The sequence below is a fragment of the Sceloporus undulatus genome, chromosome 3, assembly GCF_019175285.1.
Source record: "Sceloporus undulatus isolate JIND9_A2432 ecotype Alabama chromosome 3, SceUnd_v1.1, whole genome shotgun sequence".
NCBI classification, from domain to species: domain Eukaryota; kingdom Metazoa; phylum Chordata; class Lepidosauria; order Squamata; family Phrynosomatidae; genus Sceloporus; species Sceloporus undulatus.
In genome coordinates this window covers 71,918,309-71,932,020 of record NC_056524.1, presented here as the reverse complement: position 1 = coordinate 71,932,020, position 13,712 = coordinate 71,918,309, and the positions used below count along the sequence as shown (strand labels likewise).

The 13,712-nt window shown below is 37.3% G+C and overlaps 1 protein-coding gene across 3 annotated transcripts in view; it reads right to left on the bottom strand.

The window, feature by feature from the left end:
- Positions 1-438: 438 nt before the first annotated feature.
- The window catches only part of SLC37A1 (solute carrier family 37 member 1), a 44,186-nt gene continuing 30,912 nt past the window's right edge, over positions 439-13,712 (bottom strand). For all 3 annotated transcript variants that reach the window (XM_042459576.1, XM_042459575.1, XM_042459577.1), the window contains 6 exons: positions 12,959-13,007; positions 10,099-10,172; positions 9,060-9,138; positions 7,469-7,566; positions 4,357-4,409; positions 439-2,169 (listed from right to left, as the gene is read on the bottom strand). In XM_042459576.1, coding sequence (XP_042315510.1) covers positions 2,154-2,169; positions 4,357-4,409; positions 7,469-7,566; positions 9,060-9,138; positions 10,099-10,172; positions 12,959-13,007 — 369 coding nt within the window. In that variant the 3' untranslated portion in view covers positions 439-2,153. The remainder of the gene's footprint in view (positions 2,170-4,356; positions 4,410-7,468; positions 7,567-9,059; positions 9,139-10,098; positions 10,173-12,958; positions 13,008-13,712) is intronic.

The window sequence follows — 13,712 nt, the reverse complement described above, 5'->3', positions numbered from 1 at the left end:
GCAGGTGATTACAAACCGGAAATTAGCCAGAACCAGAGAGGAAATACAGCCAGTGTAGTGGGTTGAGTGTTGGGCTAGGGGACTCTGGAAACCAGGGTTTGATTCCCAGCTTGGCCATGAAATTCACTGGGTGGCCTTGAGCAAGTCACATGCGCTCAGACTCAGGGAAAGGCAATGGGAAACCTCCTCTGAGCAAATCTTTCCAGTAAACCCCTGTGATAGGTTCACCTTAGAGTCACCATAAGTTGGAAATTACTTGGAAGGTGCAGAACAACAACAACAACAAAGAAAGGAAATAAGAATATGAAATATAAGACTGTTGAAAAATATGCTAATTATGGCTGCCCTATTTGGTAGCTGGAGTTGTATGCTCTCCTGTAAGGATTCATCTGGTGTTACAAGTGTGTAAAATAAGAAATCTGGAATCAGAAAGAGATAAATTACTTAACTTTAATAAATACATATTAGGAAAACACATAGTGAAAACTATGAAAGTCCTACCACATATATATCTTTCTTTTCTTTTTAAAAAAGAGTTCTGTGTTAATTACATCTTTTTAGACCAGAAGCAAGTTTCCTATTGACATGACATTATACAGAAGAATCAGGAACAATGTGCACAAATGGTTAACACTTATGTTTTCATGGGATAATTTCTCTCTGCCTTTGGTAAAATATTCATTTCCCCCCCTTACATGTAACTCGAATACAGATTAAGGCTGTAACCATGTGGAAAATACTTCAGTACAGCTATGAATAGCCCATATGTTATCAGTGAAAATGCTCAGTAGTATATCCATTTCCAGCTACTGAATGAATACTATTATTCTCCAGCAAAACACAGTTTGTGATAAGGGTACTCTAATTAGCTATATATATGCACAAGGATCAAAAACCAGTCACAGGTATTGCTAAGCCTCCAGAGAAAATAATCACAATACAGAATTATGGGGGATTCTGATGAATGCTCCGAACACAACAAAAGCAGGAGCTTCACTGTTCACTTTGCTGTTGGGGAAAAAATTAAATAAACAATAGGCAAGTTCAGCTTGTAGTTATTATGAACAATCTGTAGTAGATGATCAGAGCTAATATTATTCTCCAAAAGGTATTTGTGGGATAGTAACAATTTTATTTGGCTGTTTTCAGGTGTTATTGAAGTTGATGCACTGCTTGTGCATTTACTTATACTGGCCTCAAAATAATTAAAAATAGCCATACTAGAAAATACATGACAGAAGACTCAATTGTCAGTCCAGTTATGTCATGTTTTATGTCATCTATACAATCAGCATCACCTGATCAGTAGCAGAAACCTAGTAAGCTTACAGATGTTACGGCTGTATTATAGACAATAATGGGCAAGGATGCTGTTCTTCAGATGCTTATTCACTACAGCCAAAAAGACTTTGAAACAGGGAAGTGGGCTATCCAAGCATGACCTCCATATATATTTGGCAGCATTGGTTCCAACATTCATAATATTGTCTTTGCAACTATAGAGTGTGAAAAGTTAGTTGTTAGCACTGGTTAATAAGGAGAACCTGGTTTGTGTGTTTTTTGCAGATGAACAATTAGCACACGTTCAACAACAGTAACTTCTAGCGAGATCAGACATGACATGAAGGACACTTTGCTCAAAATTTTGCTAATCCTTTTTAGCACATTGTAAAAAAGCACTTGAAGTTAATTTGAAGCACTTGAAGTTCTTGCCTCAGATCTGTTTGCAGTGTATTAAAAAAATAAAACCAACCATGTAGTATAACATTTACTTAAGACAAATGAATATCAAGGCACGTTTTCTTTGGTTCAAGTTGTGCTGTACTATCTCCCTTCTTTGAAGACAGCTTCCTGAGATATTAATGTATGTGCAAAATAAAGAGAGCGAACGAACAGATGACTTTCTTACTACTTTCATCAATTGTGCAAATAATTTCAAAAAATGTAACAAAATGCAGAACAGCTATTTCCACAAGACTTAGGATTCAGATAAACATGTGCAACAGGGATTCCTCTCCCCACCACCATCAATGTCCTTGTTAACAAAGTCATTTCTTTATGAGGTGGAGGAGAATAAATAGGCTTTCTGGATCATAGTTAAACTTTAAAACAAGTATTGTAAATATATCACACAATTCTTCCTTGCCAGATATTCAGTGCTCTTTAAACCTGCAAAAGATTGAAAAATATTAGTTATAAGACAAGTTGATAAATATCTAGAAGCAGCAATCAGTAAGTCGAAGGCTTTCATGGTCAGCATCTATAGTTGTTTGTGGGTTTTTCGGGCAACGTAGCCATGTTCTAGAACAATTTATTCCTGATGTTTCACCAGCATCTGTGGCTGGCATTTTCAGAGATAGATGCCAGCCACAGATGCTGGTGAAACATCAGGAATAAACTGTTCTAGAACATGGCCACATAGCCTGAAAAACCCACAAACAACTATAGCAACCAGTAACTAAGGAGCCCCCCTGTCTTCAAACACTGTTTAGTTTTCCAGTCTGACAAATCTATAGTAATTCAAAGCAGGGCATAGTTATTTTAGTTATGTAATTAGCTATCATTGAGTGTATTTATATTTTAAAAGTAAATATGTAAAGAAAATCTGATTCAATAGCTCAGTGAGTTCTATAACAATCTCTGGTGATTAAAAGCTCAGCTAACTAAAAGCTGGTATGCAAAAGGTTCTGGAAAATGCGCTAATACACTTGATTGGGGCTAAAGTAGCAAAAAGAGGGAAGTCAATTCCAGTTTTCTGTACTGATTTGTACAAGTTATCCATGGCTGAAAATGCTCATAGAATCATAAAATCATAGAGTTGGAAGAGTCCAACCTCCTGCCATGCAAGAAATCCAGATCAAAGCATCCCCGAAAGATGGCCATCCAGCCTCCGCTTGAAGACCTCCAAGGAGGGAGACTCCACTACACTCCTAGGAAGTGTGTTCCACTGTTGAACAGCCCTTACTGTCAGGATTGAGGTGGAATCTCTTTTCCTGCAGCTTGCATCCATTGCTCCGGGTCCTAGTCTCTGGAGCAGCAGAAAACAAGCTTGCTCCCTCCTCAATATGACATCCCTTCAAGTATTTAAATAGGGCTATCATATCACCTCTTAACCTTCTCTTCTCCAGGCTAAACATCCCCAGCTCCCTGAGTCGTTCCTCATAGGGCAAGGTTTCCAGACCTTTCACCATTTTAGTCACCCTCCTTTGGACATGCTCCAGTTTCTCAATGTCCTTTTTGAATTGTGGTGCCCAGAACTGGACACAATATTCCAGGTGGGGCCTGACCAGAGCAGAATATAGTGGCACTATTACTTCCCTTGATCTAGACACTATACTTCTATTGATGCAGCCTAAAATCGCATTGGCCTTGTTAGCTGAAGGGTGTTGAAATATGTTTTATGTTTTAATGCAAAAGGAAGCCAGGTTTAATGTAAACCCTATAATAAGGGTGGCAAACAAGGTCCTCCGGATGTTGAACTGCAACTCACACCACCTCAACCAACGTAACCAATGCTGTAGGTTGCAGTCTAAGAATAGGGTCACAAGATGCCTACCTTTGCCCTCTAGTGTATTACTATTAGGAATTGATCCAACGTGCTTTGCATTAACTTCAGCCTCAGTCAGAAATGGTCCAGTTCCATTTTAATTTCATATGCTTATGTGTTACATCTCTGTGGATTAAAAATTCCAAACAGAGATCCAAGGAAGCTAAACACACATACATGATGCCAACACAGCCTCAGGCACACAAAACCGAAGTTTAAAAACCTAGGGGTCATGCAGAAGGGCAGGAAAAAGTGACCAGAGGCCTACAATCACCCGAGGACTGCAGCAACCACACAGCTCACTCTTAAAGTGAGCCACCACTACGGTCCTGAACGGACCACCGGCAAGGAGCACTTTTTCAGCACTCCTTTTGCCATTGGCCCTGGCCTGCCTTAGACGCCTTTAGTCCGGCTTCAAGCCACTCTGGGGGTGTATGTCATGTGCACACCTCACTCCTGAAGAGACTGGAAGCTGGTCTATTTTGCCCGTCAAGTCTAAGACAGTTCCTTTAGATTAATGCTAAAAAGCAAACAATAAAATAACATGTGGAATTTTGAGGATAACATGTACTGTGTTAGTGAGGATGAAAATGTAATAAACAAAAGATGAAACATATTTGGAATTATATGACTCTTATGACAATTGACTTCTTATTTTAAAAATTAAAAGCTTTTCCAAATATGCTTGCTATGAGAAATTACTTTAAAGGCTGTTAAATAGTTGTGTTAAATTCAAACATAGAGAAGGGAGTGGAAGACATGCTATTGTTGCCTAAAATCTCTCAGAACATAGAATTTAAAGAACTTACAGAGTCTGATCCAAACTACAATCAAGTTCTTTTCGTATGAGGCGGAGTAAAAACTGTAAAAAAATAAATAAAAGAAGCCATATGCTAATTATATATGACAAATTAACTTCATTTAAATTTTAAATGTTAAATCATGATGGAGTTTTAAAGTAAGATACTCAAGCATCTGAAAACACATCAGAAATATGGAAGAAGGAAATGAATGCTCCTTGAATCTTAACAAAAGCTCATTCATATACAAAGTTGTTTAGAAGGAAGGAAGGAGGTATATGGTCATGTGGATAAAGTGCATTTGAGAAAATTGTATCAATTTTTGGTCTTTTCTAGCAGAGCTTACATGGAGACTAAAGGTTTTATATGAAAAATATGGTCAAGTCAGCACCCTGAAATTACAAAGTAAGCAGTGGATTTTGGCTGGACAGTTAATACATATGTATTGTGTTGTATGTATATCCATTAGCTAAAAAGTTACCCATCCTCTCACAACCTAAAATAACATCTCCCAAAATATTTAACATAGACTGCTACTATGAATGGGGGTTCTCCAAGCCTTGCACTTTTGTGGGTAACACCAGCTTAGCAGTGATAGGAAAAGCATCATTTAACTGGGTAGCAGGGAAGGAAAGATGTGTGATAGGATCTCATTATGGAGGGAGTGGAGATTTAAATCTCTCCACTGCTGGCAGAGGGGAAAGCAGGGGTGGGGATAGACTGTATCAAGCATGAGAGGGTGATATGATGGTGTGTGTGTGCATCTGTGAGAGAGTAAAAAATCTGTGAGAGAGTAAAAAAAACACAGCCTTCTCAGTGGCTACTTCCAGGCTGTGGAATTCCCTTTCATGGTAGGCTAGCTTGATCTGTCTGTTCTCTTTCTGTTGGCAAAGACCTATATATTTCAATAGGCTATTGCATATAAATCTATTAATAAGAATTTTTGTATTTTTATCCTTATTGCTGTATTTTAATTTTAAAAAAATTGTTAAAATAATTTTAAAAATTGTTAAAACTTTTCTATTATAAATTGTTTTGAGGTGCATTTTCTTTTAACCTGTGCTGTGAGTTGTCTTGGATTCTATACTAGGGGAAAACTGAGATAATGACAATGGCAATTTATTTATACACTACCATCTTCCCAAGATTGGGACTCATGGTGGCTTATAAATTAAAATGGTCACAATATAGTTAAAAGCAAGTAAATATAATATTAAAATAGAATTAAACTATTCATGGTATTCCACAATTTTAAATATGCACTTTCAAAGGACAGAAAACAGTTAAAACTACAATTTAAGGTGGTACAGCACCCTCTTACAAGCCAACTCTTAAAAGCGTTCAGTTTTAAAAATATGTCTGAATAAAATAAAGTCTTCACCTACTAATGGTGGAAGGAAGGCAACACTCCAGTCTCCCGAAAGAGGGAGTTCCAGACCCTATCTCATGCAGCTGTGAAGGTGGTGCTATTAAAAGAAGGGCCTCTCCTGAGGATTTCAGGATCCAGGCAGGCTCAGATGAGAAGATATGGTCTATTAGATTGCCCAGACCCAAATCATAGATGTTTATCACACTATGCTCTTAAAGAGGTACTATTCCAGTGTGACTCCTCTAGCTGCCTCCTGTTGCATGCTGGGATTGGCAGTTTTAAGGCGGGGTATTTAGAATTCTCAGGCAGAGAAGTTCAGCTCCTTAAAACTGCCAATCCCAGCATGCAACAGGAGGCTGCTAGAGGAGTCACAACTGGAATAGTAGCTCTTTAAGAGCATAGTGTGATAAACATCATAGAGGGCTTTATAGGTCATAACCAGCACTTTGAATCATGCCCAGAAACCAACTTGCAATCAGGGGAGCTGTCTTAGCAAGGAGTTGCACAGACCCTGTAACCAGCCCCAGTTAACATCTGTAAACTATAAAATTAATACAATAAATATAAATATGTAAATTAAATGGGATTAATAAATAAAAAATAAATATATCAACAATGAATTATAGTCTGCAATGGTCTGCCTACAGGAAATTTAAAGGTGTTATTTCAGGAATAACTTTGATCAGTTTAAAATGCTGAAATATGAAGGAAAACTCACACCAGCCCAAGACATTTGACTGCTTGGGGAAGAACAGCATATGGCACCCTTTCCCTACAACTACCAAAATCAAGGTGCATAGCACACTGGTTAGAGACGTTATTTTGGTACCTGGCAGTAAAATACAATAGTGAATTAAATAGCAAATTACTTATTGCCTTTATTACACCTCCAAAACCTACTGCCTCAGACAGCTGTCTAATTCTCTTTTATAGCAGAACTGGCTCTGGTTGGGAGGTAACTCAGAGATATCTCAAATGCTTCCCCTCCCTTTCTCTTTTGCATTAGGAAAAATGGACGTTTACAGGAACAACATGAGAGACGCTCAAAAACAATTTGCGCTTCAAGTGAAATTGTGTCTCACATTCCATTTAAGGGTTTTAAAACTGAAGGCAATCTCCATCTCCACTGAAATATAAAATCAGAATGAGACCTCTCAAGATTATGCTATTTCAATAAAAGCAGTAAGAATAGAGTTAGGGGGTGAATGTAGCACACTGAATCTCCGTGATATGAATTCCTGTTACATTTTTCCTTTAGTCTTCTGTTAGTAATACCCTATTTAGCTAGAATACCTGTGGAAAAATACATGTATTTTTCAGACCATTTGGAATACCAGACTATAGTGTATTACCATATTAGATTTTAGCATTTCAGTAATAACAACTGTGATACTGTTTGGAGGCTAGAAAAAAACCCACATATTTCAGTTCTTTTTGCTGAACTGCTTTTCATGTTACCACTGGCTAATACACAAAAGATTATGGTTACTAATAGTGAAGTATATTTGGAGAAATGTGTTTTTTCTTTCTTTCTATAACTAACACACACACACACTTTGTTGAACATGCATTGTACAAAAACTAAATTGCAGTTGCCCCAATATGCTTCAGAATGTTCCATTTGGCTGCAGTGCCCACACTGTGGAACTTTACACATTCAAGCAGATAGGGACACCTTGTTAAACCGAAGCCTGAATTTTAACAAATGAGTCAGTGGAGGATGGAATTATACTATGGCATACTTTGACTTACTAATAAGGCACAGGCATCTGCTATCATCAGCATATAAAATACATTGTTCCAACCAGAAGGGGAAAGGAGGCCTGCTAACAATGGTCCCAGAGCAGCACCTGAAAAATAATGTACATGTGTTAATGGCATACTATAAAAGAATCAGTACTGTATATGTAATGGCAGAACAGTGTTTAGTACTGTACTGCAATGTCAAGAATGACAACAAATTTGAATAAGGCTGTTTTATATGTTTCTACTGCACCACCAAATTGTAAACACTGTTGACAGCACTGTGACACAAATGATGAGGAGGGAAGGATTATGAAAATGCAAGCTACTCCTAATGAGCTACAGTTGCAGATAAACAAGCATAAACCTCTTTGAGTGCGGCCACACATTATTATGCAGATGGATCATTAGAAAGTATTTCCTGGATGGAAAAGTGTTCATGTCAGGGAGGACAGCTATTCCTTGCACCAGGCTCCACCTGTATCCTTGGGTTATTTTCTAGCCAAAGTTTTATATAAATGTAAAGCTAAGTATCTTAAGGGAATTTCAATCTGGAGTTAGTAAAATCTATACTCCCTGATTTCTAAACTTTATTACCTGCCAAAGAGCAAAAGAAGAACTGTGCATGCATGCATGCATGCTAGACAATAAATCTGACTTTGTGGTTTAAGCAAGCCTCTTCTGCTTTGATTTGAGAGACATGGCACATTCCTGTATTCCTGGTTCCACACTGTCAAGGAGTGAGTGACTCTTTGGGGAACTTGGGTGGTCCAAGATTAGAAGATGGCAGAGCTAAAACTTGTAAACGGGCATTAATCTCTAAACTAAAGCAACTATTGCACTTATTTGTTAAGAGCCTCTATTGCTTAATAATTCAATAAGTAGTGACAGATGTGCATACTGTGTTTGAGAATTGATTTAAGCCTAGTGGTGAAGCTTCAGTATCTAGCTGTACATTTAATCGACTTTACTACTGATCATCTCACAAACAGTGTTTACAGGATAATAAATGGATTAGACTCTCCAACAGACTGTCACAAGATGGACAGTTACATAAGGCATCTGTGCACAAGGTATAGCTCCAGACAAAGAGACACCACTCAGAAGTTGGGGATAGGCTGGAAGAAGGGAGAAAGAAGACACTGGAAGCAAGGAGTATCCTTTTCCTTTTTGAAAGAAAAAAAATCTTTCTCCCACCACTATGATAAAATATTTTATAGTCTGTAAGCATTATTAGGTGAAGTGGTGAAGACTGGAAACAGACCAAAATGGGGACTAGAACTGATCTCTAAGGAGTACTATAGGTGACTATATCTGAGGCCAATTATGAAGTAGCACAAGTAATACACACATGGCCATCCTCTTAATTATACATAGCTCACTAGGGAAGGTTGCCAGAGTCTGTTTAAGAGGACTGTTTGGCTATGGTACCTGGAGTGGATTTTCATCTGCTACTGACATTATATCTAATAAAATAAAATAGCTAAGCAACAGTGAACCTAAATTTCTATTTCTACATAGGTATATTACACTTAACAGTGCTATTGACCATTTCAGTATTTGGTTCCTAAGGCAAGTATATTATAAAGTGAGGGCTTACCTACAGAACCTGTTCCATCAATGATGGCTGTAACAGTGGAGAGTGCTCTTGCATTTCCCTTAAGACTTTTATGTGTACCCTTAAAGAGACAAAATAATAAGTCCTTAATATTTTAACACAGAGAAAGGGCACGTAAATAATATTTTAATCTATATTTACACTGTTCCTTCCCCCCCCTCCAATTGAAAAGAAATTACCAACTAGCTTTAGCTACACACATTCATGACAGAAAACAGTATCAGCAGTACAATGTAGTTTCTAAAATTCCATAGTCCTATAAACATGTATACAACAGGACTCTGCAAAACTTTCCAGGTAATTTTGTGTGTGAAAGTTTTCTTTAAAAGTATGCTTCATCGAATGGTAGTGTAACGAAAAGCTGTATCTAGTACCTAATTCATAAATACTTAAGAGAGGGAGCCTTATCACATGAGAAAAAAATCTGAAACAGAGTGGGAGAGTAGTGGCTTTCTCTTTGCCTCGCCACATGTTATCATAGCACTTCTGTTCTCTTCCTGATGGAGACAAGTCGTAAAAGTGTACCTTTTGGCAAATGGATTTTTACAGCATGACAAAAGACATGCTTTTATAACCATCGCCCTTGGGAAGAGAACAAAAACATTATGCAGGAGCATGGAGAAAGCCTCTACTCTTCCACTCCATTTTGACTTTCTTTTCCCATGCAATGTTTCTCTCAAAGGGTTTAAACTTGGGCCACACTCTTATTTCCTGTTTTCTTGTGATACTGCTATGAATCCATATACAACCTGTTTTACAGGTTAGCATCATACAGGAATTGCTATAAGGATAAAACAGCAGCTTTTCCTGAGCCTCCTTTTTCTTAAATCAGATTGAGATAATGAAGATATTGGGAACCCTTCACTTTCTTAAGGGTGGGGAGATCATTGAACTCACACAGTCTTGCCTGGTGGAGGGAGAACAGCTATATCTCTCTCTGGTTTCTGTCCTTCTCTAGAACTTTGTGCCCCTCCCTTTCATGTGTTCTTATTTGTATTAGCGGGAACAGAAAAGCACTCACCAAGTCAGCCGAGACAGCTGTTGTGATCAATGTATAAGGACCATTTACAAGAGCTCCACAGATGAGTAACATCACTTGAAATTAGATGAAAAAAACATATCAGATATTCAGAATTTATGTGGATTCCAATAATACACAGAGTGTGTAAGATCATTTATTCAATGTACATTTATTAAAACAGAATAGCTATGAGATTATAAACAGTATAAAGATCATTTTCCAAAATACCTAATAAGGTAAAAATGGTCATCCAATAGAATGTTCTTGGCAAAAACTTGAGACATAGGCATGAAAGAAGTTATCCAACAGAAAGGAATGGCATCATTATCCTCATCTGACATATTGGGTGAACTATGTTGACTTGGATAGACACTTAGCTTACTATAGTGCTTCCAAAAAGGACTGGAAGGGCTTCAAGTTTAAAACAAAGCAGCAGAGCTAGCAGCAGTTTAGAAGCAATTGAGGACTGAATACGAGGGCTGAAAATTGTCTTATATCTGCATGATACATTGTGCTGCTATAACAGCTCCCCACCTCTTACTTCCTCACACCTTCAGTCATCTCTACTTGCTGAGTTCAAAATAACTTACCAGGCTCAAGACAATTAGTCTTCTATACTATGAGAGCCCATTATAGGGCCCAAATGCTTATTAGGACCTTGTTAGAGATAGCAGTCCTTTAATGGCAAAAATCCAAAAAGACAGTATAAGTCTAATTGAAAGTAGATGTGATTCAATGGGTCATACTCTCAGGTAAGTGGGTATAGACTGCAAAAAAAGAATGATATACTCAGGATGCTTGGTGTTGTACTGCATTTTCAAGTAAATCAAGTCCTGACCATTGGTGACAAATTTTTATTTATAAGAGTGCTTGCAGGTAAGATTTTTATTCTACAATCATCTTGGCTCAAGAACAGAATTTTATGATGGGGATGGAAAGCGATTTTATTGTCTTGGTAGAAATGAGATATGTAGTGCTCCTGTGTTTCCTACCCTCTTTTTTGCAGTCACAAAATCCATTTATGTGAAAAAAACCAGAATATCTCTTCAATCTTTTGATCAAGGGTGCTTGGAGGTGTCCATCTGGAGGATGTCTAACTAAATGATAAGCTGAAACACTGCAATAATCTACTCACTGTATTACTGCCTGATGAAACAGTACTTATAATATAGAAATAATAAATAACATCAGTAGCCTTATTATTACCACTTGCTCTTATACCATTTGCTTTCATTACCAGGCTGTCAGTTCTGTGTAAGAAGTAGGAAGAATATTTTAATGGACTGATAATTAGGTATATAAAGAATATTTGCAATTTTTCTCATCGTTAAAGTCTGAACACCCTGTTGAAAAAATTTTAGCCACCAGAATTTTTTTTTTTTTTTGCCATTGTTTAGCAGTTAAAAGATAAGTGCTTTCTTTTATCAGCAGAATCAATAGCAAGTAGCATTGAGGTCTTCCCTCCCCAAAAAATATTTCAGGAAATTTGTACAAAACAGTCCTGAAATGGGAAAAGGCATAGGTAAATGGATAAAATTCCTTGTAGTATTATCCAGCACGAAGAAAACCTTTGAAATGTTCTTATTCTCACATGTGAAAAAATAAGTGAAAATTTGCATTGCTAATGGGAAATCAATCTCTTCTCTTCTTATAGTCATTGTAATCACTTCTGTCCTTCACATTAGGTGAAGGGAGAAAAGGGTGGAATAGCAGTATTTCACTTCTTTCCTGACATATAACTGGTGGTTGGCTAGAAGCCCTCTGACTTCTGAATCTGATGCTACCTCCCAGCACAAGGATAAAGAACTGATTGCAGTATTTTCCATCACCTTTTGAAAACTCTTAACTGACAGCTGAAAAACAAGCCATGTCATAAATTCCATATCAGTGGTGTTGCTGTGCCCATGACTCATGAGTTACATTGCTCTTAATAAGCAGGTAACTCCTGAGTAACAACAAAAACCAAAAATTAGAAGAGAACTACCCTATAAATATTATTGGGTGCAACCATCTTAGTCTTATTTCAAAGATTTTAATTCATAAGGTATTATTATGAAATAGCTCCAAATATATATTTATGTGTTTGATATCCCAAATTCTGTGACTGGTGACAATTTGAAAGCTGCTTGGGTTTTTTTTTAACCCAGATTTTGCTTGCCTTGGCAAAAAAGTATTGGAGGCTCACTGGACACACAGAATAGGTATACACAAAAACATACCACACGTACATTTAACACAACATAGAGGCATACTCAGAATGAGTGTAAGATGGATGTTTGCAGCAATTTTGTTCCTGCACAAGCCCATTAGATTTCTTGGGGAACTGTAAACTCCACAGGACTCTTGAAGAGAACAACTGAGCTTTCTGGTTTTGTTTTTTCAGTCTTCCCCACCAAACTGTCTGCTTTTTAACAACACATACCAGTAATGGCCCCAGAGAAGAGGTGAAGAGAAAGACAACCCTTCCTTCCTTGGTCTAGTCACTAGTGTAGGGGGAATAATGGAGAGTAATATTAACCCACCATCCTGTCTTGGCTATATTAATTCTTATTGAGACACATTATTTTATGTGAGCCACCTTGGTTCCCTTTCTGGGAGAAAGGCAGCATAGAAATGAAATAAATAACTAAAATAAATAACATTGTCTTTAAGTTGCAGGCTATCAACAAAACCCTTTCACATCTAAAGAGATCTTGTCACAAAGAAGCCTACACTGATCTCTCTTCTCAAAGAAATCCTGCAATTAAGAATCAGAAATGGAAGAGACCTCTAGGAGATCATCTAGGGCAACCTCAAATCTCATTACTGTATTTATATATTTTCAAAATGTGTAAATTATGCAAGAAATTTGAGAACTCACCTATGGTGGCTTCAGAGCCCATTCTACTAATTGCAGTGAACACATACAACTGAGGTAGGCAAAAACAACATACAATTAGTTAAAATCATCAAGTAACTTTTCATAAGAATGACAAGTACTGTAATGGAACAAATGGAAATGGTGGGAAAATGTACAAGAGGTTCGTTCACAATCACTCAGCAATGACCAAAGATGACAGAGTGTTCCTAAAGGTTTCTGCTACTGCAGCAAATAAAGAGGAATAAGGAAAATTAGCACAATCCATTGGAGAAAAGTGCAGTAGCGGGATTGTGACTTAGGGATAGGAGATTTTAAATTAATCTTTTTGAATGGATTGTGTTTAATGCTTTTTTAAATTTTGTATTTCAGATTGTTTTTAGCTGTATTGATAAATGCATGGTGTTGGGTGCTTTGGGTCCCAAATGGAAGAAAGGCAGAATATACATTAAATAAATACATTTAAAGTAAATAAGGATCCGAACACATTTTGAACAGGTGAAGGGAACCCTATATGTCTAAGTAAGAGAAACCAGTCAGGAAAACATCTTATTTCCAGTAGAAACATCAGCTGTATTTGCTAAATGTGAGTTAATAAATAAGCATTAGTTTAGATTCTGGGATCTATAAACATCTGTGGTAGGATAGGACCCACACTGCTTTCTCCAGGGTATAGACAGCATCCTATCTTGGTAGAATCCATTTTTCAGGAATGGCCACTTTTAAAATATCATTTTCAAATTAGCTAAGTCATTGC